Source organism: Corvus hawaiiensis, chromosome 2 (genome assembly GCF_020740725.1).
Source record: "Corvus hawaiiensis isolate bCorHaw1 chromosome 2, bCorHaw1.pri.cur, whole genome shotgun sequence".
NCBI classification, from domain to species: Eukaryota; Metazoa; Chordata; class Aves; order Passeriformes; family Corvidae; genus Corvus; species Corvus hawaiiensis.
Window position 1 is genome coordinate 40802332 of NC_063214.1, and position 27814 is coordinate 40830145.

Consider the following 27814-nt stretch of genomic DNA (forward strand, 5'->3'; position numbering starts at 1 on the left):
CCGCGGGGCCGCCGCCGGTCACCGCGGGGAGGCGCCGGGACGGGGTGGCCGCGATGCTGGAGAACGGCTCCCTGAGGAACTGCTGTGACCCGGGTGGGCGCGGCCGCCTCGGCTTGGCGGAGCGGGAGGCGGCAGCGGCGGGCGTCCCGCGGCCCGCCTGGGTGGTGCCGGTGCTGTCCAGCGTGCTGATCTTTACCACCGTGGTGGACATCCTGGGCAACCTCCTGGTCATCCTCTCCGTCTTCAAGAACCGCAAGCTTCGGAACTCAGGTAAGGGCTTTGTCCCCGCACCCTGTCCCGGCGGCGGCAGGGAGTGGCGAGCGCCCGGAGTCCTGCGGACATCCTGGTCCTCGCTTCCAGCTGTCCTGAGGAGTCCAGCCTGCTCGTCAAGTCCGGGCGGGTCGCCCGCTGAAGGCGGGGCACCAGAGCCCTATCCGTTGCCCTGTCGTGTGTGCAGGGGCCCCCAGGCTCTCAGTCACCCCCCGCGCTCCCCTCGGGCTCCGTCCTGCGCTCCGTCCGGGAATGCAGGTCGTGGAATGGTTCCTAATGAGGCATTATCTGGTGTCTATGGAGCTCCCGAGGAGGGGAATCAGTGCCATCTGCTTAAAATACCGGAGACAAAAAGCGTGCCGAAAGCGGTCGGAGGAATGAAGGAGAAGCTTTTAAAACTTGCTCAAGAGTCCTAAAGATGCGGTGCTGTGCATGCGTGGGGAAGCGGCTCAGCCCGCTCTCTGGAGCCTGCCTGAGAGTGCACGGTAGGCTTTCACAAAATCGTCTTCTTGTCTCCTCACCGCATGTGCTTCAACCAGAACGCAACAAATAAAGTGGGGTGTTTTCTTTGAATCGTGTCTAAGGTTTCTCCTTGCGTGTGCTAGAATGTTGCTCTGCAGCCTTTACTTGCTAAACTTCCTGGCTTTCTCTCCTCACCTCTTCCGGGCTCGTTACACGTGTTTCAAGCTACAAAACTCTGTAGTTAAGCACCAACTTCGCGGATTTGCCTCCTGGCCAACTTCCCTGATTCGCGCATGTCCCGCTGCGTGCGGATCCTACACCCGCTGCTCCTCTCCCCGTCGACGGAGCCGGTTGTTTCCTGATGCGCAGAGCTGGGCACACCTGCACTCGGCTGGATGCTGGGTGTCGGTGCGGTATAAAGTGCTACCCCCGAAATTGTGGTGTATCTACTACAGTTCTCATAGTACCTAGCTGTTCCCGGAACTGCTCATTCCTTCGAGACACGAGTGCCCTCGTTTTGCCATGCGCACGCAGGTCGGGGTAACCAAACTTTGCTGGGAGCTGGCAGAAGTCCGAAGCACTACGTCCTCCGCACTCGGAACTAGAGGGCTCTGCCATCGGTCCTCTGTGTCAGCGGGTGCTCCCTTGCCGCGGGGAAGGAGGGACAAGCCGCTGATTTGTTTCTCCCCGGGGTGGAGGGGGTGTTGGTTTGTGTTTGTTTTTTTTTAAACCAGTGTCTCTTCCCAAGCGCTGTCGTGTCTCACGTGCGGTGACTGGAAATCCTGCTGACGGGGAGTAGGCGCTCGTTCGCGCTTGCTTTAAGTTAAATCCTACTTAGGGGCAAAAGCAGTTTATGGAGGATAAGTCTTGGCGCTCCCCAGTCGCTGCACGTCTAACTGCAAGCGGGGGATGCCGGCAAATCCTGTTTACCTGGGGCGGAGCGATCACACCCCACCGAGCAGCACCGAACTTGAGAGTGTCTGGAAGGGTGCTTTGGCTAAGCGAGGGAAGACTTAGGGAGGCAGCTGCTGGTCCTTGCGCTTGTGCTTGGGCAAGCCGAGAGAGGCAGAGCCGTACCGAGGCCGGTAGTGCCGGCGCGACCCGGAGCCGGAGCCCTGCGTGCCCCGAGCGGGACCGCGGCCGCCGAGCAGCGCCGGGCGCTGCCCCGGGCGAGCGGAGCCGGGCTGAGCTGGGCCGGACTGGGCGCAGCGCCACGGCGGGGCAGGGAGTCCCGCGGGACACGCTGTGACTCACCGGCGCTCCCCGGCCCGCTCGGCGCCGGGGGAAGGAGTGTTCCCCAGGGATTAGAGCCTGGGCTCCGGGGCGGAAGCGCCCGAAGGAACAGGCTGGCGAGGGCGGCCGGCCCGCGGCATCAAATCCTTTCCGGAGGGAGGAAGAGAGGGGCTCTCTTCTGAAACGTTCCCTTCGCCCAAACTACAGCGAAGGAGAGGATGTGGACTGGAAGAGAGTGATACCTGGAAGAGTAAGTTTCAAGATACTGATCAAAGTACTTAGTGGCACCCTAGGACTGTTCAGAAAACAAAACAAAACAAAACAAAAAAGGCAAACGTGGTCGTCTAGTCCAAATACCTGCTAATTGATCTCCTTCTAGGATCATCCTTAATGTGATGTCACTGACCCTGTCCCAACAATCTCTTTATCTTTGATAAGTACTGTGAAGAATAGCAGGGAATTCCTTCTGCATAATCTTCATAAGGTTAAATACCTTTTAAATTGCCAGTTCTTAGTTTTAGGTCAGGGAGAGGTGTCTCTTAGAGGTGAAACTGAAAGGGTATAGTTTGGTAAATGTCCACAGAAGTCTTTTCAGGTAAAATTTCTTAAGGAGGAAGCAGAGTGGAAGAGGACTGAAAACTGATGTGGGTGGAGTGATAGAGGGGATGAGAAAATGGTGGAGAGTTAAGGCAATACTTGGGAGCCCTTAGCCTCTGACAAGGAAAGAAGACGGAAAAACAGGTGGACTTGCAGTTTTCCTTTCTGAGCAAACAAGAAACGACGCATTTGTATTTGCAAGGGGAGTGAATGTGGTAGAAAGTGAAATGATGAGGAAAAATGGCATGAAAGGAATTAGACCTTGTCAGAGAAGAAAAAGATGAAATTAGGGGAAAGGTTATGACAGGCAGACATCCAGATGATTGAAGGAAAAAGGAAGAGCTATAGTATCATGAGCACTCAGTTCCCTTTGAAGAAGCTAATGAGAGATTTTTTTTGGATGAGAGTTTGGGGCTTCAAATAAGTCATAGGTGTAAAAGAAATAAATTAACCAGCTCTACCCACTTCTGTAGCACAAGAAGTAATCTTACCTTCAGAAAGTGAAGCAGGACTTTAGCAGTTTTTCCAGGATTTTTCAACACTATTCTGTTCTAGACTTTATAGAGAGATCTGATAAGTGGAAACAATGTAGTTATGCATCACTCTCCTTAAAATTAAAGCATGACCAAAAGTAAATCTATTCTAATACTGTTATATAATGGGAGGTGCAAGAATGGAATGAAATATGACCCATTAGCCTTTGGGCTGACACATATTATGTTCAGCAGGAGAGACATAAAGAATGGCTAAGACTGGTGTTTCTGGACATTGCTCCTTCACTCCTCAACCATGGGAATTTTGCCAGCCTTACAACAGAATGATTGTTTCAGATCATCCAGAAGCCTCTTTCCCATGTTTAAATTTGGTTTTGGGGAAAATCTGTGAACACTCTTCCAAGTAATGCTTAGCATAATTGGTATGAATCAACATGCTTGTCTTACATAACTGCACCCAGTCTTTCTGTGAGAGGCTGAGCAACTTCTGATCTTTCAAAGTGATTTAATTTACAGAAATTAATGCTTTTATCAGTTCTAATTTGGGAGGAGGGTAATTTCATCTAACACACTACAAAAATAAATAAAACTTTGTATGTGGAAATAATAAAATTAAATTAGCTTGTCTTTCTCTTTGAAATGTCAAATGTGTTCTGAATTTTCAAAAACAATTATTGATTTTGTGTGTTTCCAATTAAACATACCCAGCTGAAGACAGCTTTTAAATTGCTGAATTTTTGAAGTGGTGAAGTTTACATGTGCTCAACAACCACTGCTGGATGATCAAGTATCCTGAAGGTGTATCAAGTAAATCAAAGCCACTAGATGCTTTTAAGAATTTTAAAGATACTTTTGTAGAGCCATAGCTGTAAACATAACGTTATGGGCTGCGATAAGAACCTGGTAGGAAGCACTCCAGAAGATGGGAACCAGCAAAGCATCTCCCAGACGATGGAGATAAAGCAAACTGTTTATACTTCATTGGCACTAAAGCCAGCATAAAATCAGTGAGAAGTGAGAATTAGGCACATTAACTCAATATCATTTCAAAGAGTAATGAAGACTTAGGACCCTTTGACTTTTGGCAGAATATTAATATTAACCTTGGTGCAATTCCAAAGAATGCATTAGTGGAAAGTGGTATTTTTAGTGCATTTTGTCAGCCCTCCTCATCCTCTCCACTATTTTCTTTTCTATATATAACAGCTAACACAGCACAATGAGACTCTGATTTCCATTTGAATAGCAAGGTGCTGTTGCAACACAAATGAACTCAAAACTCATATTTCTTTTACCTGTAAGAACATTGGTGTATTTGCATGTTTAGTTCTGTCTAATGTGTGTGTGGCTCTAGAGCTGGACAATGCTTCTCATATGTGTATCTGTACAAAATAAACAATCCTGCATGTAGAATTATAATTTTGGTCCTCATCTATCTACTAAATAAACATGTTCACCAATATAAGCAAGGCTTGTAGTGTTTTTCCATGCTCTTTCCCTTTCTACAGCCTTCAATCCACATTTCTGTGATATAGCTGAAGGTAAGTTATCCCCATTGCTGAATGCCGTTTTCAGTTATTCTTCTTCTCTTTGGCCAGACTAGTTCTCTTTCCCTCCTTTATTCTTCCCCTATTATTATTCCTGTCCACTGGGACACAGGACAGTTGTCTCCTGTGATGGAATCCATCTCTTACAAAACTACACTGGAGAAACCCGTTTCTGAAACCACTTGGCAAAATTGTCCTTTAATAACAGCAGTGATACTGACAAGAACATATTTAGATGAGCAGAGCATGAGATCCCACTCTGATAGTTTCAGCTTTTGTACTCCTGTCTTCTTGAACCCTGGATCTGTGGAATTCTTAGTTCTGGGACTGTGTGTGTTTGGCTTCACATTCTCTCTCACATTCAGCTTGAAGGTGCTCAACACTGAGAAACTGATGGGAACAGAGCTTCAGCATTCACTAAAGTTCATTGAACCCAACACTTAAACTCTTCTATCTCTTACCATGACTCAAACTCATTTGTACTTTACTTTAACTTTGTGATTTTTAGTTGCTAACTTAGAGTGGATATTTTTATTTGTAGAATTACAATTGTCATCTAATGTGAATGGATCATTTCTTCACCTGTTGAGAACTTTTGTGCAATATTAATGGCGAGTAAACACATATTTACCCCTCAACTTTTTTTTGCCATAGTAAACAAGTAAAATGCTTTTAGTTTCCTCTAAGTAGGTGCGCTTTTCATTCCCCTGGGTTTTTAGGCCTTCTAGATCACTTATCCAAACCGAATTAATCTGTCTTAAACAGAAAACTGACCTGTTCACAGTAATGCAGGTGAAGTACCGCCAATACTTTCAAGAAAGTATTAACATTCTATTCTGTTCTGTCCTTTCCTGGGTGGACAAAATAGATCTGGTATGCCTTGAAGCCACATTTTCCTTTTATGTGGTAGCATCATATAGATGGCTGTTCTTGGTGCACTCACTTGCTGATGCAGCTCTTCTTTTTCTTTTGTTACACAATTATTCCTTCAGTACCTGACCTCATACCTCCTGTTATTATACTCTATCTACTTTCTGCTCTTTTAGTCCTCACGCAAAAAAAGATTTTGACATTTCCCTGTATCAGTGTATGCTCTCAACTTTGTATTATCACAAAATTTCATTAGTTCTCTTTGTGTTTTGTGACATAATACTTCTGAAACAGACAAAATTAGTTTAATGTAGGTTACCTCCCTCTGGTCCAACAATTTTCTTTCATCATCATCCAGGCAGTGGTAGCAGCAGACTGTGAGTGGTACCCTGGTGATTCCAAGGCTAGATTCGTTTAGAGCAACCTCCCAGGTCCAGAAAATCCAAGCCCAACTTTTATTAAATAAAGATGATCTGATTAGTTGGTACAGCCACTTTGTGTAAGCTCACATTGACTTTTATTCCATTTGTCTGTATCTGCATCTTTAATTTTCCTATCCCTCTGAGCTTGTCTCTCCAGCCTTGCCTACAATTAAGATGAGGTTAAGAGCCCAAAGATTTCTTGATTCATTCTTCCTTTTCAACAATTTCCCACCTTGAATACAGGTGCCATGTTAGCACATACTCTATGGTAGACAAATGAATCTTCCAGAGATGGCAACACTGTTTTACTGTTCTCATTACTCCCTAATTGCTTTTCTGACTTACTGGGAGCGCCATTCATGCAAAAAGAAACAGCATTTGTGCAGCACCAGAGCAAAGGAGGAGGAAATGGGTAGTAAAGTGTGAGAGCACCACAGCTGCAAGTGAGTCATGGCAACACTGCTCTTCGGGATGCATGTGGGAGCCAAGCTCTGAGAGAAATCAAATCACTCAAGCCTGAGAGAAATCTGCACTTCCCTACTGGCAGTGAGGACTAGAGAACATTTCAGCCCCTTTTTACAGGTCCCACATGTAGCTCTCAGTACTTTCTGAACACGACACTGAGAAAACAGATGTTAAAAAATTCCTGCCATCAAGTATATTCAATCTCTCTGACATATTTGCTTTATTGTAGATATGCTAATTCCTCACCTGCCTTGTCCCCAAGACCACCACTATTGTCCTTATTAAAAGGTCTACTAAAATCTTTCTTCAAACCAAAGCTATTTTAACTTGATTTTCAGGGTCCCCCTTCCCCAGTAACTTATCTTTTCTCTTTTGTTACTGTGTTGAAAAGGCATTTTAGTTATTTTAGAAGTCTTTGCAAAGTCAGTGAAGTTTAGGGGGTTTGTCAGTTCCCATTTAATCCATTTTTGCTTTGTCTAGCATTTTTCTTTGGTGGATGCATCCTGTACTTCTAGCCTCATTTCTTGCCCCCAGTATCCTTACTGAGACAACCTTTTCTGCATCTAGACCTGGAACTTTTTGTTATGGCTTTTTTTTTCCCCTCTTTTCGATGCAAGTTACAGAGAATATTTTTGTACCTTTAATATGAAGAAATGCCAGCCTTCCTCCACATTTAAGTCCCTAAGCTCCTCAATACAGCTGATTTCACTTTCCTAATTAGCTGCTTTTATTTATCAAAATGTGCAAGCCCTCTTCTTAGTGATGTCTGCTTTGTTTATTCTTCCATTTAATTTAACCAAAATAATGTCATCTGCTTTCAATACAACCTTATTTTCTATGGCAGGCTCTTCAGGGATGTCTTTGTTCTTCATGAAAACAAAGGCTGGGGTATATTGGCAAACAGACTCTGAATTGAAATCTGCTGGGTGTATGTCCAGAACTCAGCTGCTCTGTGCTTATTTTCCCCTTTACATATGAGGACCTGCATTGTCCTGATGTTAAATTGGCTCCATTAGTGTTTTCCTGCTAAAAGATAGGCGTTCTCATCCTGCTTCAGGTTTCTGCATTCTTCACCACACATTGTCTTTAGAACTCCTCTCCAGTGTAATTTTGGCTTTTACCAGGATATCCTTTCTCTCTCTCTCAATTTCTCTCTTCATTTCCCCTTTTTTTATGAAGACAATAGACCTTTTTGTTAGTATTTCTCTTCTCCAATCACTGGTGCAATTCCATTCTAACAGAATTGTTTCCATAAAGTTTTATTTTTATTTCTTACTGGTTTTGGATCCCCTGTTTTATTGCATAGGTTCCTGGCATCCTTTAACTGGTTCTACTGCTTTTTATATTACCACTTCAGTTGAACTCTACAATGTTTGAGCTCCTATTTTCTATATTTGTTGCCACCACCTTCCTGAAGCCAAAATTCCCTTGCCCTGGGTGTTAAATGAAGAAACTGTATGATTTTTTCTCAAGCTCTCTTCCCATCTCTCAATTTTAAGTTCTTCTTATTCATTCTGCCAGCTTGGATTGCAAGCTGGTATCCCATATGCTTAGGTGAAGTCTGTCCGTGAAGATATGAAACCTCTTCTCAGAAAATACCTCCAAATGATCAATACTCCAAATCTTTCTATATAACTTCTAGAACTATTCAGTCATGTGCCCGTGACTCATCTCATACTGGTAATTATGCTTCTATTCTCTTCTTGGAGAGGAAACAGAATAAGTTCATCACCAATTCCATTCTCTTTTCTTTGAGACTTTGTTCAGACAGTAACCAAATGAGAAAATAAGTCTTCAAAGATATGAAATAATAGTTCTAAGCTTTGTTAACCTGTAAATAATCCAAAAGTAGAAGAGCAAAATGAAAAGCCAATATTATTAATTTGCAAAACAGGAAAATTACTTTGACAATGCAGGTAAATCTTGCAGGTAAATTTAGAAAAAGTGAAAAGTGGAAAGTTAAGATTGTTCTAGAGGACACAGAATTTTAAAGTACTAAAATTCTTAAAAAGTATTTAATTTTCAGAAATAGAAAGTTTGTGAGGTAATTATGAGCCTAGAGGGATTGAAAGAAGTATTTAGGAGTACAGAAACATCATAAATTAGAAAAATAATTTCTCTATCAATCTGCATCACAGGGAATCCTGTTTAGGATAAAATTTTAACCTGAGGCAGGTTATTCTGCAGCCATAGGGTATTTTGTGTCCTCCTTTGAAGCACTTGGCAACGCCATATTGCCAAATTATCATTGCTCTGAATTATCATTTACTTTTATCCTGTGCAATAAGTATTCCATTTATTGATAAGTAAATAGGAAGTTTATTGCCAAGATCAGCTGCAATATACTTTTATTTTAGGATGTAATAGTAAGTCCTATCCCACTTAGTAAGCGGAGGTATTGGTGTGATTATCTTTAGCGAAAACAGAATGATAAGGATTCAGTTGAGCCGCAGAGGTATGTTTTCTTGAACCTGCAAAAAAGTATCTAAGGTTGTATTTACAATTTGTATTTCATTTGGCACAAGTCCACTCAATGTTTCAAGGAAAGGAAAACCAAAGGATGCTGTTAGTGTGGTGCTTTTCTTGCAACACTGTACTCAGGCTCTCCATAGGGCCAAGTCTAACACAGTCACACAGCTTTTTTTTGCTTTTTTTTCAACTCAAAGTATGAATAAGTTTCCCTTCATCTCCTTGAAATAACCAATGCAAATGTACTCTCAGATACAGGAAATTAGAAGGAGCTCTTAGCAGCTGTATTTTGGCAGTTCCGACGTGTCTTAGGAGCACTCCCTTTCCTGCCAGCTCTCTCCTGGACTCTGGACTGACATTCCTTTTGCAAGACTCACTTACTGCATGAGGAATGACCTCTCTGCAGTAAAGCTCTATTCTTGGATGGACCAGCAGAAGCAATTCCAGGATTCATGGTGCTCTTTGGCACAATCAGCCAAGAGCTAAGAGACCAAACCTTCCCACAGAGTGCTAGGACAGCTCATTTTAAAAGACTAATTTTTTCATCTATTCTTAGCAGATATATATTCACCAGATGACTCGAATCATTGTGTTGAGGATGTTATAGGAGACTACACTCACTCCATTAAATTGGTGACAACCGATTCTCTGCCTCTAGGAGTAAATTCTACTCCTACTCCAATTCAGATCTATTATGAGTACCACTGCCTTCAGATATGCTTCAGATTTTAGCTTCTTAGAAGTTATCCTTTACAAGCCCATACTGGTACCTTGGGTCAGACTGTCAGGTACATAGAATGTTCCTTCCATGTTCCCAAGAATAAATATGAGAACAGCTATGTTATCCACAGCTGATAAAACAAAACTATTTTTTTTTCATTTGCAGAAAGAAGGTAATGCTATGGCAATTTTCATATTCCTAAAGATCAATCTGAGCAGTTGTTCTGCTTTTTAACCTTCCACCTTGATATGGGCATAAAACAGACTTCCTGATAGCAAAAACCCACAGAAACTTGTCTAAATCACTGTGGGTGCAACACCGTGGTGTGTTCTCCCCAAGAACAGTAGCTGCTTTGGAATCTTCTGGTTTACTTTTCATCTCCAAACTGGTTTACTTTTCATCTCCAAACTGATAAGGACTGATCTATATCAGAGAGTCAGCATTTTCCTGACATTTCAGCTTCATATGGGATAGCTATGTCTCGACATGAAAACAGATAACAGCAGCCTAAACACATTAATCAAATTACTAGAATCTTGATTGTTGGAATTCTTTTTGAATTATTTATTAATTATAGAGGTATTTGATTACAATGTTTAATAAATGCTGCTTAAATTATGTCTGCAGAAAAAACATAACCCTTCTGACAGAGTTAATAATTTTTTCAGCTGTTTTTATGGGCTTGGATCAGTTTCAATGTTTAAATACCTTATGAAGATTATAATAATTTATATGGTACTTCCATAAACACTGTCATCTTTCTGCTATAGAACAACATCTGCTTACCTGTTGGTTTAGATAGCCATATTTGCACAACGTAGGCAACAACTGTTGTCAGAAGGTATCACATGCAGCTACTGAAGCTAACAGTCTGACTAACAGGAAAAATATCCGCTTGGTACCTCAGCCTTGCAAATATAATTACATTAACTGATTGTAAGTTTAGAACTAGCAGCAAATTGTAAAATATATCACTGCAAAGAAGACAGGAACCAAAAAGTGGCATCCTCATGTCTTTATGATTTGCGCTAATACTGCCTGAAATTCTCAGTGTCGTCTCATTCTAAAGCCAGTTCCATTTTTCCAAATGATTCAAGTCTTCACACCATTTCATTTGAGTGCAAATAGGGAAAAGAAACTTTTGTGAGATGTCTGTCACCTATGAATATATGTAATAATAATCAATCTAGGTATTTTTATGTCCTACTTATTGAATATCATCTACACAGTTTAAAGAAAAGAAGTGTCTATTCAAGATGCCCATTCTGTGCAGATCCTGTCCGTGGTGAAGTTCATTGGAGATGTAATCTTTAGGACTTTGAAAATATGTTCTCAGAAGCAGTCAGCTGACAGGAGCCAGAGTCTTCAATCTCTGCAGCCAACTCTATTCGGGTTTTCTACTGACCAATAAAAAGCTGTTATATTAAAGCATGCTGCTTTTCTTCAAGACAAATAAAGACATACAAGTGGCATAGTCACTATGTGCCAACTGGGAATTACCTCATCCCTTCTTTCTGTGAACTGCCACTTATGGTTCTTAAGATGCTTGGGAATATGTTCAAGAGACTAAACATTCCAACCAGCTTGTTTGAAATAAGTTGTTACTTATGGAATGCACAGGGTGTAATTTTTGGATTGTTACAGAGGAAAAAATACTTGATTAATAGGTGACGGTTATCTTTATATGCCTTTGTCTTGTTATGTTAGAGGTCATGAGAGAAAGAATATTTAAAATTCAAACTTCCCTGCCACAAGTCAGATAGTACACCATTATGTTCCAGGTGTTTTACTGGCATAAAATACAGTGTCAGAAAGTGAGTGTTGTGCTGTGGAAATTTAGAGCACTCCTACTCAAGGACAAAAAGTCTGCCTGTGATATTTTTAAAGTGACTGCAAAAGTACTTGTTATTAGATTCATAGGTGGGATTAGAGCCTATTGACAAAAGATTACTTTCTGAATCAGTTTTCATGTTAAGCAAGACTTTCTTTTTTTATTCTTCCTTTTGCAATCATTAGAACAAAATGTGTAACATGTTAATTAGACGTTGAGGCAAGCCTTGTAAAAAGATGGTTTGATCACACTGATTTGCCTAGAAAAAATTATTTACTGGTAAGTGGGTTGAAAGAGTTTATAAGAGTTTACCTGTGTTTCCTGGGTACGAAACACCAACTACACAATCCAGAGTCCAGTTGCAGCACTGGACATCCATTGTTTCAAAGTAGAATAAAAATTAACTAAGTTGAGGCCTTGTAATTATGCCTTTAGTTAGATAATCTGAAAACAATGCAATCCTCTTTAGTGACTCTTAAGAAACACCTGGTAGTCTAGGACCATAAAGATTGTAAAACTTGCTGTACAGTCAGCTTCCTGGTTAAAGATGAAGCAAGAATATCTGCTCTGCTTATGGAGACCAAACAAAATATTGAAGCAGGTGACCTTCAAACACCTTCAAACATTCTCGTGTAGTATATATAGTGATTTCCATTTGAGCCTGATTTAGTAAAGATTATATTGGTTTGGTCCAGTTTGCAAGTGTATTCACGCAGTCGAAGAGGTGTGACTCAGTAGGTTAGGCAGACAGAAGTCACCCAGAACTCTCTTTCTGGATGACAGGCCACCAGGTCACTCACTGGGGTACCAGCTAGAACTGCCACAAGAGGCTAGTCTGAAAGGCTAGTTGCAGTCAAAGGTCATCAAAGTAGCATGTGGAACAGGATTCTGCAACAGGGGTAAGCTGAACCTAGTATGTGAGTATCTAGATAAGGAGGAACATTCTAGCCTTGCTAAAGCCAATGGGAATTGCTTTCCAAAAATTGCTAGGAGCTGGTGCCTCCTGCCTCTTTCTGTGCAGCCCTTACCACACTCCATGCTCCACCCCTCTGGAGTTCTGTACCTTTACCAGTCTCTAGGTTTACTGGTCTGGAAATGTTTCTTGGTCCAGGTTCTCTGTTTGGCTCAGGCCATTATGTCCAGTCAAAGATTGTTCAGTTCTGCTGTCACAAGGAATCTGAAGGCCGAAGGATAAATAAAACAAAGCCCCATTAACTCTAATCTTCACTGGGGCCTCTTCTTCTGACCAAGCAAATCTAGCTCACTGTTACTCACCATGTCTGGTCTCTGCATGCATAGTAACAGGTATGATCTTAGGTACCCTTTGCTATTTAGTAGATCAAGTAGACCCCTCATTGGTTGCAAAATTGACAGCATCTTGCCTCTATTCCCTAGTGAAACAGTAAATATCCTGTATACTCATTCCTTACTGGAACAGGTCACCCTGAGTGCTTGTTGAGTCTCTGTGGCTGTAGACAGTGAAAGGCTGACTGGACATGGTCCTGAACAACCCACTATAGTCTGTCCCTCTTTGAATGGGAGGGTTGGACTAGATGAACTCCAGAGATCAATTCCAACTTCCATGATTCTATGGCTATACTGGTTGCATGCCTATCACCCTTCATTTACCTATCTCAACAATATCATGACTTGCAGGCCCAGCCACAGCAGTTTTTGTCTTATGATTTTTCAAGGCTTCTACTGGCTCTCAGAAAAGACCTTGATTCAGCAAATTATCATTACTCACTTTGTCTGTACTGAGTTGGAGCACAAAGCAGCTAATGCTTCAGAAGAGAATACACAATCATTTTCTGTAAAAGCATTTTATTTATTCATCTGTTCACGTGCTGTTTACAAACCTATGAGTATCATTATAAGATGAATCATGTCACTGTACTTTGCTTTAAGACCTTGTTTCCAAAAGAAGCAGATGGCAGAGACTGACAACAGCTTCTGAAGACATTCATCTCCTTATGCATGTACAGTGATGAGGCCTTCCAAAAGCTCAGAACAAAAAGGGTAAGACCTTTCCTTACTGAAAGGTTATAATGGCCATTTTCGTCAAGTGTCATCTATTTTCTTACTTGCTGAAACAGGAAACAAGAGAAGAAAAGAAGATCATAATGAAGGGACTCCATAGGTTGTTAGAAGCGTTGGCAACTTGTCAACATAAGTGCTCTCCAATTAGATGTTCCTGTGTACTCTATTTACTGCCGTGTATCAGATCCTATTTTATAAAACTCTGGGATCCCCCACTGTGTCTGGAAGTTGAACACGGGAACACTTAAAAGTACATAGCAGCAAGAATGGGCTTAGATTTGGTTTCTTTTTGCCAATGGAACCAGCTGACATGTACATGCTCTGCACGTATTTGTCTCTGTAGCTGTCCCATGCTGCAAGTTCTTCACCTGCAGCCCTCCGGAGCAGCTGAGCAAACCACTGTGGAAATTGCCACTGGCATGACTTCGGTTCTGTAAGTGGAGATCCCAACATTTACACTCACATTTAGAAGTTCTGGGCTGTTTACATTGGTCTACAGGGCAAAACTACAGGATGCACCTTATCATGGCTAATCAAATCTCCTGGCAAAATGGTGCTGTGTCCTATAGTCTCCAATAGTCCCCAATTTTATTCACTTCATATACCAGCCTGATAGCCTGAGTATCTTCAGTAATATCTTAAGCCTTACATTTTAAAATAGAATTATTTAATGTCTGAGATTTTTTTATTTGGGATTTTTTAATTCAACTCATCGGCTAGAAAATATTAAAATAAAACAAAACACAAACAGCTTAACAAAATAAAACATGGTTTTAGTTTGAACAAAGTTATTTTCATTTTTCAATTTCCTGTCCTCCTTTCTAAAAGAAGGTGGAAGTTAAGTTATTCTAAGGACTTGAGCAACGTTTTGTTGCAGTAACAAAGAAAAAAAAACCCCCATAATTGCCTTCGAAAAAATTCAGTTTCTAGACAGTAACAAAGATGAAAGTAATAATGAAGGTGATGGAATGAACTAGCCTTTCATACAATAGAAATTAAAATCTGTCAGGGCATAATAAAGTTTTTTCCAGAGTTTTCAGAAGTGAAATATCCTTACTTTGTTTTCTTCCACTCTTCAGTCTTTTATAGTCAATCTGGAACAAGTTTTGGGGTAGGGTTTTTGTTTGTTTCTTTAACAAAGTAACATCCTATAAAATGCTACATATTTCACCTTTTTTTCTATGACATGCAATATAGTGCTGAAAAAAAAGTTACTAAAAATTATAGGTTGCCAAGCTCTTTATAGGATCTAACTAGATTGCACCTGTTGTATTTTACAGCTTTTCATATTAGCCCCTTTGTCAGCAGTAAATGCGTTTTCATACTTGCAGTTGTACAAGTAGGGTTCCTATTCTTTCTTAGTTGAAGCAATCAACAGCTGTGATTACTTCAAGAGAAGAAAATTAAGCCGATATGTACTGGCAGATACAGAAAACACGACTTCTTTCATGAACCAGTGAAAAAACAGTCTGTTTTTGTTGTTATTTAGTGATTGTGCTCAGCAACTGGAGGGTCTGAGGCTGGGTTGCCACTGGTGCCCATAGCCCATAGTGCTAAGCCCTCAGAGTGAATGTCTTGGCTTTGCTCCCCACATGAAAAGCAAAAGTACCTAGAGAGAGACATCTAAACTGAAAAAGGGGAGATTTTAAACAAAAGAAGGTAGACTTAGATTAGATATTAGTAAGAGATTCTTTGCTGTGAAGGTGGTGAGGCACTGGCACAGGTTGCCCAGAGAAAATGTGAATGCCCAATGCCTGGAAGTGTTCAGGGCCAGGCTGGATGGGACACTGAGCAACCTGATCCAGTGGAAGATGTCCCTGCCCATGGGAGGGGGGGTTGGAATGAGATGATGTTTAAGGTCCCTTCCAACTCAAACCATTCTATGATTCTACAAGTCTGTGATTCTCTCAGCAACAACATGGGCCTTTTCCATCCTAGATTACCTAGATTACCCTCAAGGAGCCTGACTTCACTTTTAGGGCATGGATATAAGGGATCTTCCCTGAGCCTGCTGCAAAATGCAGCTCAGTTTCAGATGGGTGGACACAGAAAAAGGCATAGCTAGACTCATACTTTGTCTTTAACTGTAGATGGAAGCAGGCACTGAGGAGAAAAAGAGAACAGAGCAACCCTGTATGATACTTCTGTATTCTTATAACTTGTGATTCCTTCCAGCTGAGAGGATTTCCCAAACCTAGCATGGTATGTCTGTTAAGTAATATTCAAACTATGTCTCTTACAAGTACTTTTCCAGTCTTCCCTTGAACACAAGTAAAATTTTTACATCTGCAATATCTGTTAAGGATTTACTACCTAGTGCAGCAACCACCCCCTTTTGTTTGCTTTTAATAAAATTAGCTTTGCTTCATAGCTCTAGCTCTTCTATTGGCTCCATCCCTCAGCATCAGTGTGCCACTACGATGTCATTTGGGAGAAGAAAGCTGGACCGGAAAAGTGCCACTTTTCCCAGAGTATGCCTAACAGTGGTGGTATTCTCTAATAGAGAAAAATAAGAGCAAGGTTCATGAACCTCGAGTATTCTTCCTAATCAGTGTCTTGGAGAGTTCCTGCACCTGTCTATCTCAGTTTCTCAACTGTTAAGTCACGAGAAGGACTTTTTACTTTTTTTTTTTTTTATGAGCATACTGATAAAGAGCACTCTACAATACAAGTGATAATCTGTGTATTCTGATTCTAGGCTGAAATTCTTGAACATAACCTAGAAAGAGACAAGCACGCTAACCCCAGAAGAGCAGCAGGGCTGGTGAGTAGGGCACTCTCTGGGGACTATGGGAGACATAAGCTCAAGCCTTTTTCAAAGAAGGGCTCTTACACCGTGGAAGTATAACCACTAGGCAACAGTGAAATTTCTAGTAGTAGAGCCTGTCTTGCCTCTTCTGCTTCCCCTTTTCTCTGTGAAAATACCCAGTACTGGAAAGGTTCCTGCAATCTCAGAAAGTATCAGAAGCCCAGAAAAGTATTTATCACCCCATAAATGTAGTATCTGATTAACGATCAGCGTTTTGCTTTGCAAGAACCAGACGCTGGCGTTCTCCTCCTGCCCTGCCAGATGATGCAGTGTGCTGTCTCTGCTGTGGCTCCTGCACTAGGTGGCAACAGAGAGTCACCACCGTCCCCACCGGCACCAGAGGAAGCCACAGGCGAGCAAAACTGTACACCCAGGGGTTACAAACCTCAGGCCTTTTTACTAAGCTTTTAACAGCACAGCCTTTTGCTGTGTCTGTTAGGAAACCCAAGGCAGCAATCTCGCAGCAAGGACTGGCGTTCCCATATTTAACCAGAGGAAGAAGAAGAGTGAGCACGCAGGAAAAGTGGAGGTTTTGTTTTGGGTTACACTCATACCTAGAGGCCAACCATGCCAAAATCATGATCTCAAAAACAACAGTGCAACTTAGGTACCTCTTTTCAGTAAGTCTGTGTCAACACCTGAGGGCTCTGCCTAATAAGCCTAAAATTCAGTTCCTGCAAGTGTAGCTTCCAGCACTAACTCATAGTTTCAGATGTAGGGCCAAGAACACAGGTCTGTTCCAGTCCAGGAGTCTGCAAGTCACTAAGCCACAATCTCAGGGTCCTTTTAACATGCTAAGCTTCTGTTCTTGTGAGTCCTGCATTCTTCTTCAGGTCAGTCCTGTTTAATATCTTTATTAGTGATCTGGACAAGAGGATCAAGTGCCCCCCTCAGTCAGTTTGCAGGCAACACCAAGTTGGGCAGGAGTATTGATCTGCTGGAAGGCAGGAAGGCCCTGCAGAGGGATCTGGACAGGCTGGATTGATGGACTGAAGCCAGCTGTCTGAGGTTCAACAAGGCCAAGTGCTGGGTTCTGTCCTTGGGTCACAACAACCCCAGGCAGTGCTACAGGCTGGGGGCAGGGGCTGGGAAGCTGTCTGATGGAAAAGGCCCTGGGGGTGCTGGTGACAGCAGCTGAACACGATCCAGCGTGTGCCCAGGTGATGGCATCCTGGCCTGTGTCAGCAATGGTGTGGCCAGGACCAAGACAGTGACTGTCCCCCTGTACTCAGCACAATTGAATCCCATATTCAATTCTGCGCCCCTCACTACAAGAAAGACATTGAGGTGCTGGAGCATGTCCAGAGAGGGGGAACAGAGCTGGGGAAAGAGGCAGCTGAGGGAGCTGGGGGTGTTTAACCTGGAGAAAAGTAGGCTCAGGGGCACCTTATTGCTCTCTAAAACTACCTGAAAGGAGGTTGTAGCCAGGCAGGGGTTGGTCTCTCCTCCCAGGTAACAAGTGAAGGGACAAGAGTAAAATGGACTCAAATTACGTCAAGGCGGGTTTAGATTAAATATTTGGAAAAATTTCTTCATTGAATGGTTGTGAAGCACTGGAAGCACTGGTGGAATCACCATCCCTGGAGGTATTTAAGAGAGGTGTGGATGTGGTACTGAGGAAGGTGGGCTAGTGGTGGACTTGGCAGTGCTGGGTTAACTGTTGGACTTAATGATCCTGAAGGTCCTTTACTATCTGAATGATTTTATGATTCTACTCCCAGTGATGGGTTTTTCTTTGTACATGTAAGAGGACAGTTATAGTGACCAATTATTCTGAACTGTTTCATAGAACACACATTTCCTAAAAAAGAAATAACCTGGATGTTCCATAAATGGAAGACCAGCTTTGATTCATTGTTTATGCTATATTTTTTGCTAGAGTCTCTAAAATATGCTGTTCTGGTGGAAATCTATTGCCTGTCCCTTTCCCTTACATCAAAGTTTGCAGTATACCTCGCTAATATCTGAAATCATGAAACATAACTACAAAAGAGCATATCACTGCTTTTAAACTGTCATATTCAAAGAAAACAAACACCCATCTGGCATTTGTTTGGAGCATTATGTTACACCTTCTGTTAGCAACACTCTGTTGAACATTATACCAAATCACCATGTCTCAATAAATCAAAGCTTACCCTAGGTCTTGGCTTGTACTGTCACAGGGAATTCAAATGTCAGTGTGTGAAAGACTTAATTCTCTGCTCCACCTGCTGCTGGTGCCATAGATCGAAGAGGGCGATGTCTGCGTGCAATGTAGAACAACTTGTTAAACAAATGTGTAACAACCAAAGCACCACCTAAAAAAAACCCCAAACAACACTACAATGTATAATTAAACATTTTCACCAGTTTCAAACCAAAGACAGAAAAAAAACCTTTAAAAAATAGTTGCTGATTGAAATTGCTTCTGGTTTTGGTAGAGACATTAGAAGTCAGTTGTCTTTTCAGAAGGCAGATGCTTAGCCCTTAAAAGTTTTGGCCTTACCAAAAATTTTTTTCTGAGAGTAAATTCTTACAACATCAAGTCATATCAAGATTGCAAGAGGGTGTGGCAGTTCTCTTTCTCTTGTTAGTTGTAGTAAGAAAACCAATAAGCAGGAATGCTTCATGAAATATTGATCTAGTTCTGTTGCATGCAAAGCAAATATCAGAACTTATTTTCTTTTTTATGCATACAACTACCAGTGTTTAAAACAGCACAGATGTGGATCTTTTTGAATACCTGGCAAGACATCTGGCTTTTAGTAGCTACTGCTTGTAATTAAGGGGTCTTTCCATTCCAGTGAGCAAATGTTTTTCTTACAAATGAATATATCTCTTTCTCTTATGAAACTGAAATCTAGGAACAAAGTCCATCGAGTAAATTCCAGAAGCAATGATAATAATTCCAGCTAGATGAGAATTCTGTGCTTTTTAGTTTGTTACAAGCAGCAAAAAGTTACCTCTTTAGTTATATTATGAATGTAATTTAGGCCACTCTAAAAGCTCTGGGTTAGGTGTATCAAGGAACATTAACTTTCTCCAAGCGCATAAAAGATGTCTAAGACTTTTGGTTTCTCAAAATGTCAATTATTTATGTTTTATGAATTAGGAAAGTTTCTCTCTACTTCTGTAGATTATTCATTGCCATAATAAACATTAAACTTAATTCTGCAGTCATGCACAAAGACAGAAAAATACCATTGGACCTTACTTTGCAGTACACAGTGGGAACATTCAACCCTGTAAACAGCTATAGAAGTGACAAATCACCTGAGGCCTTTATAGATATTGGACCATTTTTCTTCTGAGTTGTAAACTAGTAAATTAAGTTTTTGACAAGTTCCTTGCTAACTCTATTTATTCATTTCACCTAGAATTTTCAAGTCGTAAATTGCATTCAAAACTTTGAAAATATCTCGCTAAATGTACTTTACAGTAAATTTCCAAATATGATTGAAAGAGCTGAATGCCCACTCTATTTCAACTGAACAACTACATTTCAGGTAGAAGCTGATGCTGGGAGGCCTTAGAGTTTAGATTAATCTTAGTGAACACACCCCAGACTAAATTCTCTTTTTCTCCAAAAGGCCTTCTAAAACACAAAAAAGTCTTTTTTCCTTCCTTTTCTTCCTTCCTTTTCCTTCCTTCCTTCCTTCCTTCCTTCCTTCCTTCCTTCCTTCCTTCCTTCTTCCAGCTTCTGACTTCTCTATCTTCAAATGTCAGATACAGCAGTGATGACAAAACATAAGAGAAATGCTTGTTGCTATGATGTAAATACATTCTGATAAAGATGCCCCTGTTCTTTTGTTAGTTTTGGCTTTTTGTCTGTTTACCATATGTCTAGAAGAGGCCTTCACAGTCATCTCATCCTTCCTGTACAAAGGGATCATCTTTGTCTAGGCCAGTATTGACACATACTTGTTTCATGTTTTCTTACAACCTTCGATGGCAGACTCAAAGCAAGGTGTTCCAACACTTCCTTCTTCTTTCCATTAAAATCTATTTCTTGCCACCTACTTTGAAACTTCCTTGTTGTGACTGAAGTTTGCTTGGATTCACAACAGTCATGGGAACAGGTTACATCCTTCCTGCTTTGCTTATTTGAAGTTATCATGTCCCACTCAATTTTCTCCCTAATTTGTTCAGTCTTTCCTCACAAATCATAAAGCTGCAGCTATGGAAACGCTTGTGAAGCTTTTAAAAATATATAAAACAGGCTACTAAATATATAAAAGGGAGCCATCTAAAATAAGTTGTGCACCACTCTTGAGATGAGCCAATATTCCTGCAGGTACAGATGGATAATCCTGCTTTCCATTAAGTTTACTCGCTGTTGTGCAAATTCTGATGAGCATGGTTGTCCCCTAAAGTGTATGGGAGAAAGATACCTCCCCATTCCTTAATTCAGGAAGCTACAGATGTAAAGCAGGTGGAGAAAACAGAGTAGAGGTGAAATTCTGTCATGTTTGATGAGTATATTTCTATATGGTTGTTACTTTTATGACTTCCAGTTAATGCCATTCTTAAAATGGTGTGGAGAGCTGCTTTGTTAGTTGAGGACTAGTAAGCTCAGAATTTTTAGAATGGAGCATCTAACTGCTCTTTTCAAAAAAGTAATTATGTTCCATGCACAATTTTTAAAATTGCTTGGATTTTTTGCATATTGGTTCATGCTGTGAAGGACTTTCAGGAAAAAAAAAGAGTATGCAAGCCATATACAAAACCATACAAACTATATACATTTTATACTACCTAAATGCCAAGAATTCGAAGTTAGTATCTCTGTCTTCTAGAGTGAAGTTCTTAAAGACCATTTTTTCTGGAATGTAGTTTATTATCTCACTGTTTTATAAAAATACCCTTAGATACAATGTCAGAAATTTCAAACTGATGAAAAGGACACTGTTTAAAGAGAGACAATATGGCTTAAACATATCACTTATATTCCCATAATGTCATCAGCAGAAAATTTGAATACTTTCTGTTGCATGCATGGAAGTTTTCTTTGTTTATTTAAATACGCCTTTCTGTGGAGGTTGGTGAAGGCAATTCACTCCTGCTTAGACAATCCAATGAGAAAATAACTGCAGTATGGGTAGGCCATTCATGCAGAAAATATCTATACTACAGAGTATTTTGTAGCAATTTAGAGTATGCATAAAACAACACATCCTTCCAATAGCTATTGACCTAGTCTCTGTATATCCTTCTCCTTGATAATTGTCAAGCCCATTAGCATTCCAGTGATAGGTTAGAATGACACAATGGCTTACCTACCTGGCACAATTTAGATTTTTTTTTCATTTTCATTTTATTCAATCCAGCTGTGGAGTTAGCTACACTTAAACCAACATGTGCTTATGTAATGGCTCACTGATGGCTATGTTTATTAAAGACAAAAAGAGCAAGGACGTTATAATCCAGTTACCAACAGATTTGAAATATCATGTTTCTACAGATATTTCTATGGTGTTCTAAGTTACATTGTAAAATCATTTCCTTATTGGTCCTATATATCTGCTGCTTGCTGACATCATCAATAGTTTAGCATTGCAGACACCCAAAATAATGTAATGTTTTTCTTCTTGTTCACAGCTATGCTTGCTTTCAGACTTATGTCTATGTATTTTTCTTTCCCTCCAGGTAATGCATTTGTGGTGAGCCTAGCTTTGGCTGATCTGGTGGTGGCCTTGTATCCATATCCACTGGTGCTCTTAGCTATTTTCCGCAATGGATGGACACTGGGTGAAACGCACTGCAAAGCGAGTGGCTTTGTGATGGGACTGAGTGTAATAGGCTCCATTTTCAACATCACTGCAATTGCAATAAACAGATATTGCTACATATGTCATAGTTTTGCCTATGACAAAGTGTACAGCTGTTGGAACACAATGCTGTATGTCTCCTTAGTCTGGATTTTAACAGTGATTGCAACTGTGCCAAATTTTTTTGTTGGCTCTTTGAAGTATGATCCACGCATCTATTCGTGCACGTTTGTCCAGACTGCAAGCTCCTACTATACGATAGCTGTTGTGGTCATTCACTTCATTGTCCCTATCACCATTGTCAGCTTCTGCTACCTTCGAATTTGGGTTTTAGTGCTTCAAGTCAGAAGACGAGTCAAGTCAGAAACAAAGCCAAGATTGAAGCCAAGTGACTTCAGAAACTTTCTTACTATGTTTGTGGTTTTTGTGATTTTTGCCTTTTGCTGGGCACCTCTAAACTTCATTGGACTGGCTGTAGCCATTGATCCTACGGAAATGGCACCAAAAGTTCCTGAATGGCTATTCATTATAAGCTACTTAATGGCCTATTTCAACAGCTGCCTTAATGCAATAATATATGGTCTTCTTAACCAGAATTTTCGGAATGAATATAAACGAATTTTAATGTCACTGTGGATGCCAAGGCTTTTCTTCCAGGACACATCCAAAGGAGGAACCGATGGCCAGAAGAGCAAGCCTTCGCCTGCTTTAAACAACAATAACCAAATGAAAACTGACACCTTGTAAATGTGTAATAGTCAATGCAAGAGTTTGTAATGGAGAAAACCAAGATCATAGACATAATGTTCAGTCATTCCTGCTTAATTTTGGGAGTTTCCACTTGGATCACACTTCATGACTGGAATACTGTCTTCATAGTAAAGCACATTGCTCTTGATTCATGATTTATACAAGATATCAATTGAAAATATGTTTCAGAATTAAAGCAGCAGGTGGGTGCAAGCTGTTTTAGTTCTGAGAGCTGAATCCGGCTTCCAGACATATGAATGAGGTATTTTTTTACTTCAGTGAGAGTTTTGCATTCTTTATACAAGATCAGGATTCATTTCTTAGAAGATGTAGTGAGTCTATGTGTACAGCAGCTCATCAAGGCTCTGGAGTGGTATTTTCCTCCCTTCTGTATCTGAACAGAGGGTGAGACAGACACTCTATTTTCCACACATAAGCCAAACATTGCATTTCTGTGGATGTACTGGTGTACTGACTGTAATGGTGTCTTTGAATCAAATTTGTAAACCAGAGAGAAGAATATTTGTGTAAAAGCAAATATTAACATTAGAGACTTTCCTCACAGGTTTTTCATACTCACCTACATTGAGAATGGGAATACAGTGTGTCTACTCTGTTCATCTTTTGTGGTCAATTTTATGGTAGATAATGTAATACAATTGGTTGATTTCTCACAGATTTACTTTACACAATATTCTTCCTTTAGAAAAGATTGAATATTAATTGAACCTCATTTATTTACCAAAATATCTATATAAAATGTCATTTGAAGCACTTTAGCACACCTTACACATTTGCAACAGACTGGAGATTATAGCATATGACCTGTGATCATCTGGAGTGGCAACTGGACACTAAACAGGATATCCTAGATCATCTCAAATGATGCTAAACCAAAAGAAGAAGCCCTTTTGACTGTAATGGTAGCTGATATACTTGACTCACGTCTACATCTAATCTCGAACAAAACCCACTGCTGGCGTCTAACCTAAGACAACCTTCAAGGTTCCCTATAGTGGAGATATGTTTCCTTCCATATGTGATGATAAACACATGTCCAAGGACAAGATTAATTGCTTTATGGAGGTGCTTGTCTCCTTTCACTGACTTTAGAAGCAGCTTTGATCACTAGTTCAAAGATCTAATTTTGGATAGCTAGAGAGGGATTTATTTTGCCTAATTTGGGGTGAATCCAGTGTAGATGTTTGCACACAATCCATTTTCTAAATACCCACAGTAGTCCATAGAGTTCTAGGAAATTATTCCTTTTCTTTTGAAAGAGACATCTTTATTGGTCAGGGGAGCTGATCAACAGAACTCAGTGACCGTACCTTCACTGACTGTAACAGAGATCAGGTAGCTCACTTCAGGCAAAGGCAGGTGATATTAATTCCATAAATAGTGTACCTACACTTCGTATTTGCAGTTCATAAAATAAAAATATTATTTTCCACTTAATTTTAAAACTCAGCTCAAATTCCAACTGGATTTCCGTTTTTCCAGGTAAGACATCGTAACAGTGACTGTGCAGATCAGATTACAATTTGGGTTGTACTACAGAGCATTATAGTGATTTACACAACATGGTTGTACTATCTCTAAATCAGACTAAGGATCTATGTGCAAGTACAGAGTCAATGAGCTTATTTTAACATTAGACTTGAAATGCACATTACTCTTAGCATTTCTTAGCAGTGCTGTTCAGTGTAGAGGAGCTAGGTCTCTGGTAAATCCATGTCAGGTATTGAAATGGGACAATGAAGAATTCAGGTTGCTGTTACATTCCAGTTTGGGTTTCCTGATCTGGCTATTATGAAAAATATTTCTGTAGTAATATTAATTTTTACAGCAAATATACTGCTTCTGAAGCCATAAAGATGTATTAAATATCACCCTTATGTTGCTAGAGTGATAGAAAAATATCAAAGAACCACAGTATTTTAAATGTTCTATCTGCTCGCCATAAGCCTATGTAAAGTACAGCAAAGCAACAAATGTGATAATTATTTTAGCTGCTTTCATGTTCTTCACATGATTTTGGATAATCTCAGAAGTTCAGTACCCTCAGACTCATACAGTAGTAGGCTGATAAGAAGCTGAAAACTTTGTTGGTAGAGGTAATAAAGAGATGGGACAAATATAACCTGGTAGCAGAAAATAAAAACATTGTGGCTAAAAGTAGCAATCATTAATAGGTAGGTTTTACCTGAAACATAAGTTTGTAAGTCTGAAACAATTTTGATATGTGTTGTCATTCTTCCTGACTTCCACAGCAAGATATGGAACACAAAATCAATGTACATTTATATCCACATGTAAAATTTCCCCCAGAGTAAATAAGGAGTTTCAAGAGTCTCTGAAACTTGTAGGAAAGGATATAAAATTTGATTCCTTGACAATCCTACTTTTTCTGGCTTCTCTGAGTACTCAAAATTGTGACTTGAAAGTCAAAATTTGTTGTCTGACTAATAGATAAACTATTATTAGAAGTAAATTGGTAGATCTTGGTTTATCACTTGCTGGAATGAGTCAGAATAGAGTCCAAAAATTATTGGTTTAGCTTCATAAAATAAATTTAAATGTTGGAACCATTTCTTTGGCCATAAAAATGAGCTGCTATCACTCTTGATACTCATGAGAAGACTTGGAATTTGTATAAAGTCATTTTACAAATTACATCTGCTCTTTAAAAACTAAATACCACTTTAAGAATCCTTGTTCTCATATGTTCCCAATGAAGCTCACACAAGTAATTGAAGAGAATCACAGAATCATGGAATGGCCTGGATTGGAAGGGACCATAAAGATCATCTAATTTCAACTGCTCTGACCTGGTCATGGACACCTTCCACTAGACCAGGTTGCTCAAAGCCCCATCCAGCCTGGCCTCGAACATTGCCAGGGATGGAGCATCCACCTCTCCAGGCAACCTGTGCCAGTGTTTCACCACTGTCACAGAGAGAAGTGTTCCAGAATTGGATCCTTCCTCACAAATGATGGAAGATTTTTGGAACAGTGCTAAACTATCAGGTGTGGATTTTACCACCACAGCATTACCTGAAAGGGACTCTGCAGTGCATGGTGGTTGCAAAGTCAATGGAGCTATTATTGTGCCAGGTACTGGTACTTGTTGAGTCCTGATGTATGGACAATAACTCACACCTATTAAAATAATTTTTATCCATGTATTACTACAAAGCATTGCATTTGAGTTGATGTGGAAATCAATCAAATCCATAAAATTAAAATTTTCCTGAAAGTCATTCAAATGCATAAAAATTATATTAATTTAGATGACTAAATGCAGCTCTCAATGGTGAAAAGTCTTCGTGTAGGAATGTATATTTCTACCTACATCAGAAGCCTTAAATTAATTTTCTCCCTTTTCATACTTTAATTCAAAATCTATTTTTTCTCAAATTAAGTCTGAAGGAAAACTTCATAAATGCACCGTCAAGAGAGGTGATATGGTTATAGCGTGATTTGAAAGTGTAGTCAGGAAGAACATATCAGCTCTGAACAGATTCATGCATCTTTGAGGAAATTAATACTTTTGTTGTATAAAAGTATTTACACCAGCATATCTGATATAGGCACTTTAAGAAAAAAAGAGGAATAAAGTCAGGTACATCCTGTGCTCTGCACAAGGTAACTAGTGAAGGAAAAACTAGGGCCTCAGGGACAAAGTCTGTTTCCAGAAAATGTGGAGTGTTTTCAAACTTTTAGTGTTATCTTGATTAAAAAGTGTTGTCTTTTCTATTGATTAAAAGAAGTAAATGTATTCTAGAATTGTTCTTACAGTAGAACTCAGATTAGAAAACAGCTTACTCTCGCATAGATGGGTGAAGACCAGTTGTAAATTCTGTTTTAGTAAAGAGAGAAGTGGAGGTGTGGTAATGTCTAAATGAGACTGAAACAATGCATTAGTCTTATCCTGTCTTTCTGTACAAGTGAAAATGTCACTCTCAAAGAAGAATTAAAACTAAAGGTACAGTCCTATAACTGTTTGATGAGATTTCTCACTAAATTATTGACTGAATGAAATAATTCTGCCTTGCTCATTCTCAGAGGCAGAAGTGCGTTTCTGTCTCTCCACTTCTTCCTTTAAGAAAATACTTAGACAAAAATTTTTGCTTTCATTTCCCAATTGTATTTTAATGAATTGCACAAGTCTGGGAATTTGCCAATGAATAAATATATATGGAAGATTGTATATATTTCTTAATATGTATATAACACAATTTTGGTCATCTGAACAATTTGTTGCACTTAAAGATGTTTACAGATTTAATGGAAAATGAGGAAGACAATTTATTTTCAGTCATCTATTGATATGTTGCTAGTTTAACTGGATCTTGCACATCATTATTATCTATAATAATAAATCTGTATTTTACCTCAAGTTACAATGAGCATGCAGTGAGACCACTATAAAAGTCAGCTGCAGAACACACAACTGATTCCTGTTCATTGTCTTGTTAGTAGCACCTTCATCTGACTAATGAGATTGTTTTTTCAGTCTATATTTATAAATGTTTTTGTGGCGTAAAATTACACCGAGTTAAGAACACAAATTAGCTGTGAAAAATTGAATACTCCTAATTTAACAACTGGAGTTGGAGGTTGAACCAACAAAGAACGTGACGCACTGTGTGACCCCCTGGACTCGGTCACAGAGGTGGAACTGTCCCATTCACTAACTGTAGAGACTCTTGTGTTCAGCCCTGGGGGTTTTAGTCCTTGTGCATAGCTGGGAAGGTCCTATGGAATGCTGCTGAGTTTCACCCACAGAACACGTTAATCTCATGACATTGTGCAGGCAAAACTCAAAATAGTTCAGTGGCTGCAGAACGTAGCCTTGAAACTGCTGTATAAAAGGAGAATTCTTCTTTGGAAGAACAAAATAGAGCTGGCCACAAAACCAGCATTTTAAAAAAATCATATTTTATGTCTGAAATACATAGCAACTAATTTTACTCTTCTGTAAACCTACTGAGGTTCCCTTTACCTACAGTCATGTGATAAAATCAACTAAATGCATGTGAACTGATAGTACAGGCAATCATAAGTGAGGTCTGTTCATG

General features: G+C 40.0%; 1 protein-coding gene and 1 long non-coding RNA gene across 2 annotated transcripts in view; one reads left to right on the plus strand and one right to left on the minus strand.

The window, feature by feature from the left end:
* On the plus strand, positions 1-27132 carry MTNR1B (melatonin receptor 1B). The gene is made up of 2 exons (XM_048295181.1): positions 1-270; positions 21859-27132. Exons 1-2 carry the CDS (start codon positions 54-56, stop codon positions 22725-22727), a joined length of 1086 nt encoding a protein of 361 aa, XP_048151138.1. The 5' UTR covers positions 1-53; the 3' UTR covers positions 22728-27132.
* Positions 11640-27814, minus strand: part of LOC125321828 — a 50198-nt gene continuing 34023 nt past the window's right edge. The window contains exons 4-5 of the long non-coding RNA XR_007201701.1: positions 18369-18475; positions 11640-12558 (exon numbers count right to left, since the gene is read on the minus strand). This is a non-coding gene — a long non-coding RNA (uncharacterized LOC125321828). The remainder of the gene's footprint in view (positions 12559-18368; positions 18476-27814) is intronic.

Coding starts and splice junctions, on each gene's coding strand:
- MTNR1B (XM_048295181.1), top strand. CDS start 54: ATGCTGGAGAACGGCTCCCTGAGGAACTGCTGTGACCCGGGTGGGCGC. Junction 271..21,858: donor CCGCAAGCTTCGGAACTCAG/GTAAGGGCTTTG, acceptor CTTTCCCTCCAG/GTAATGCATTTGTGGTGAGC.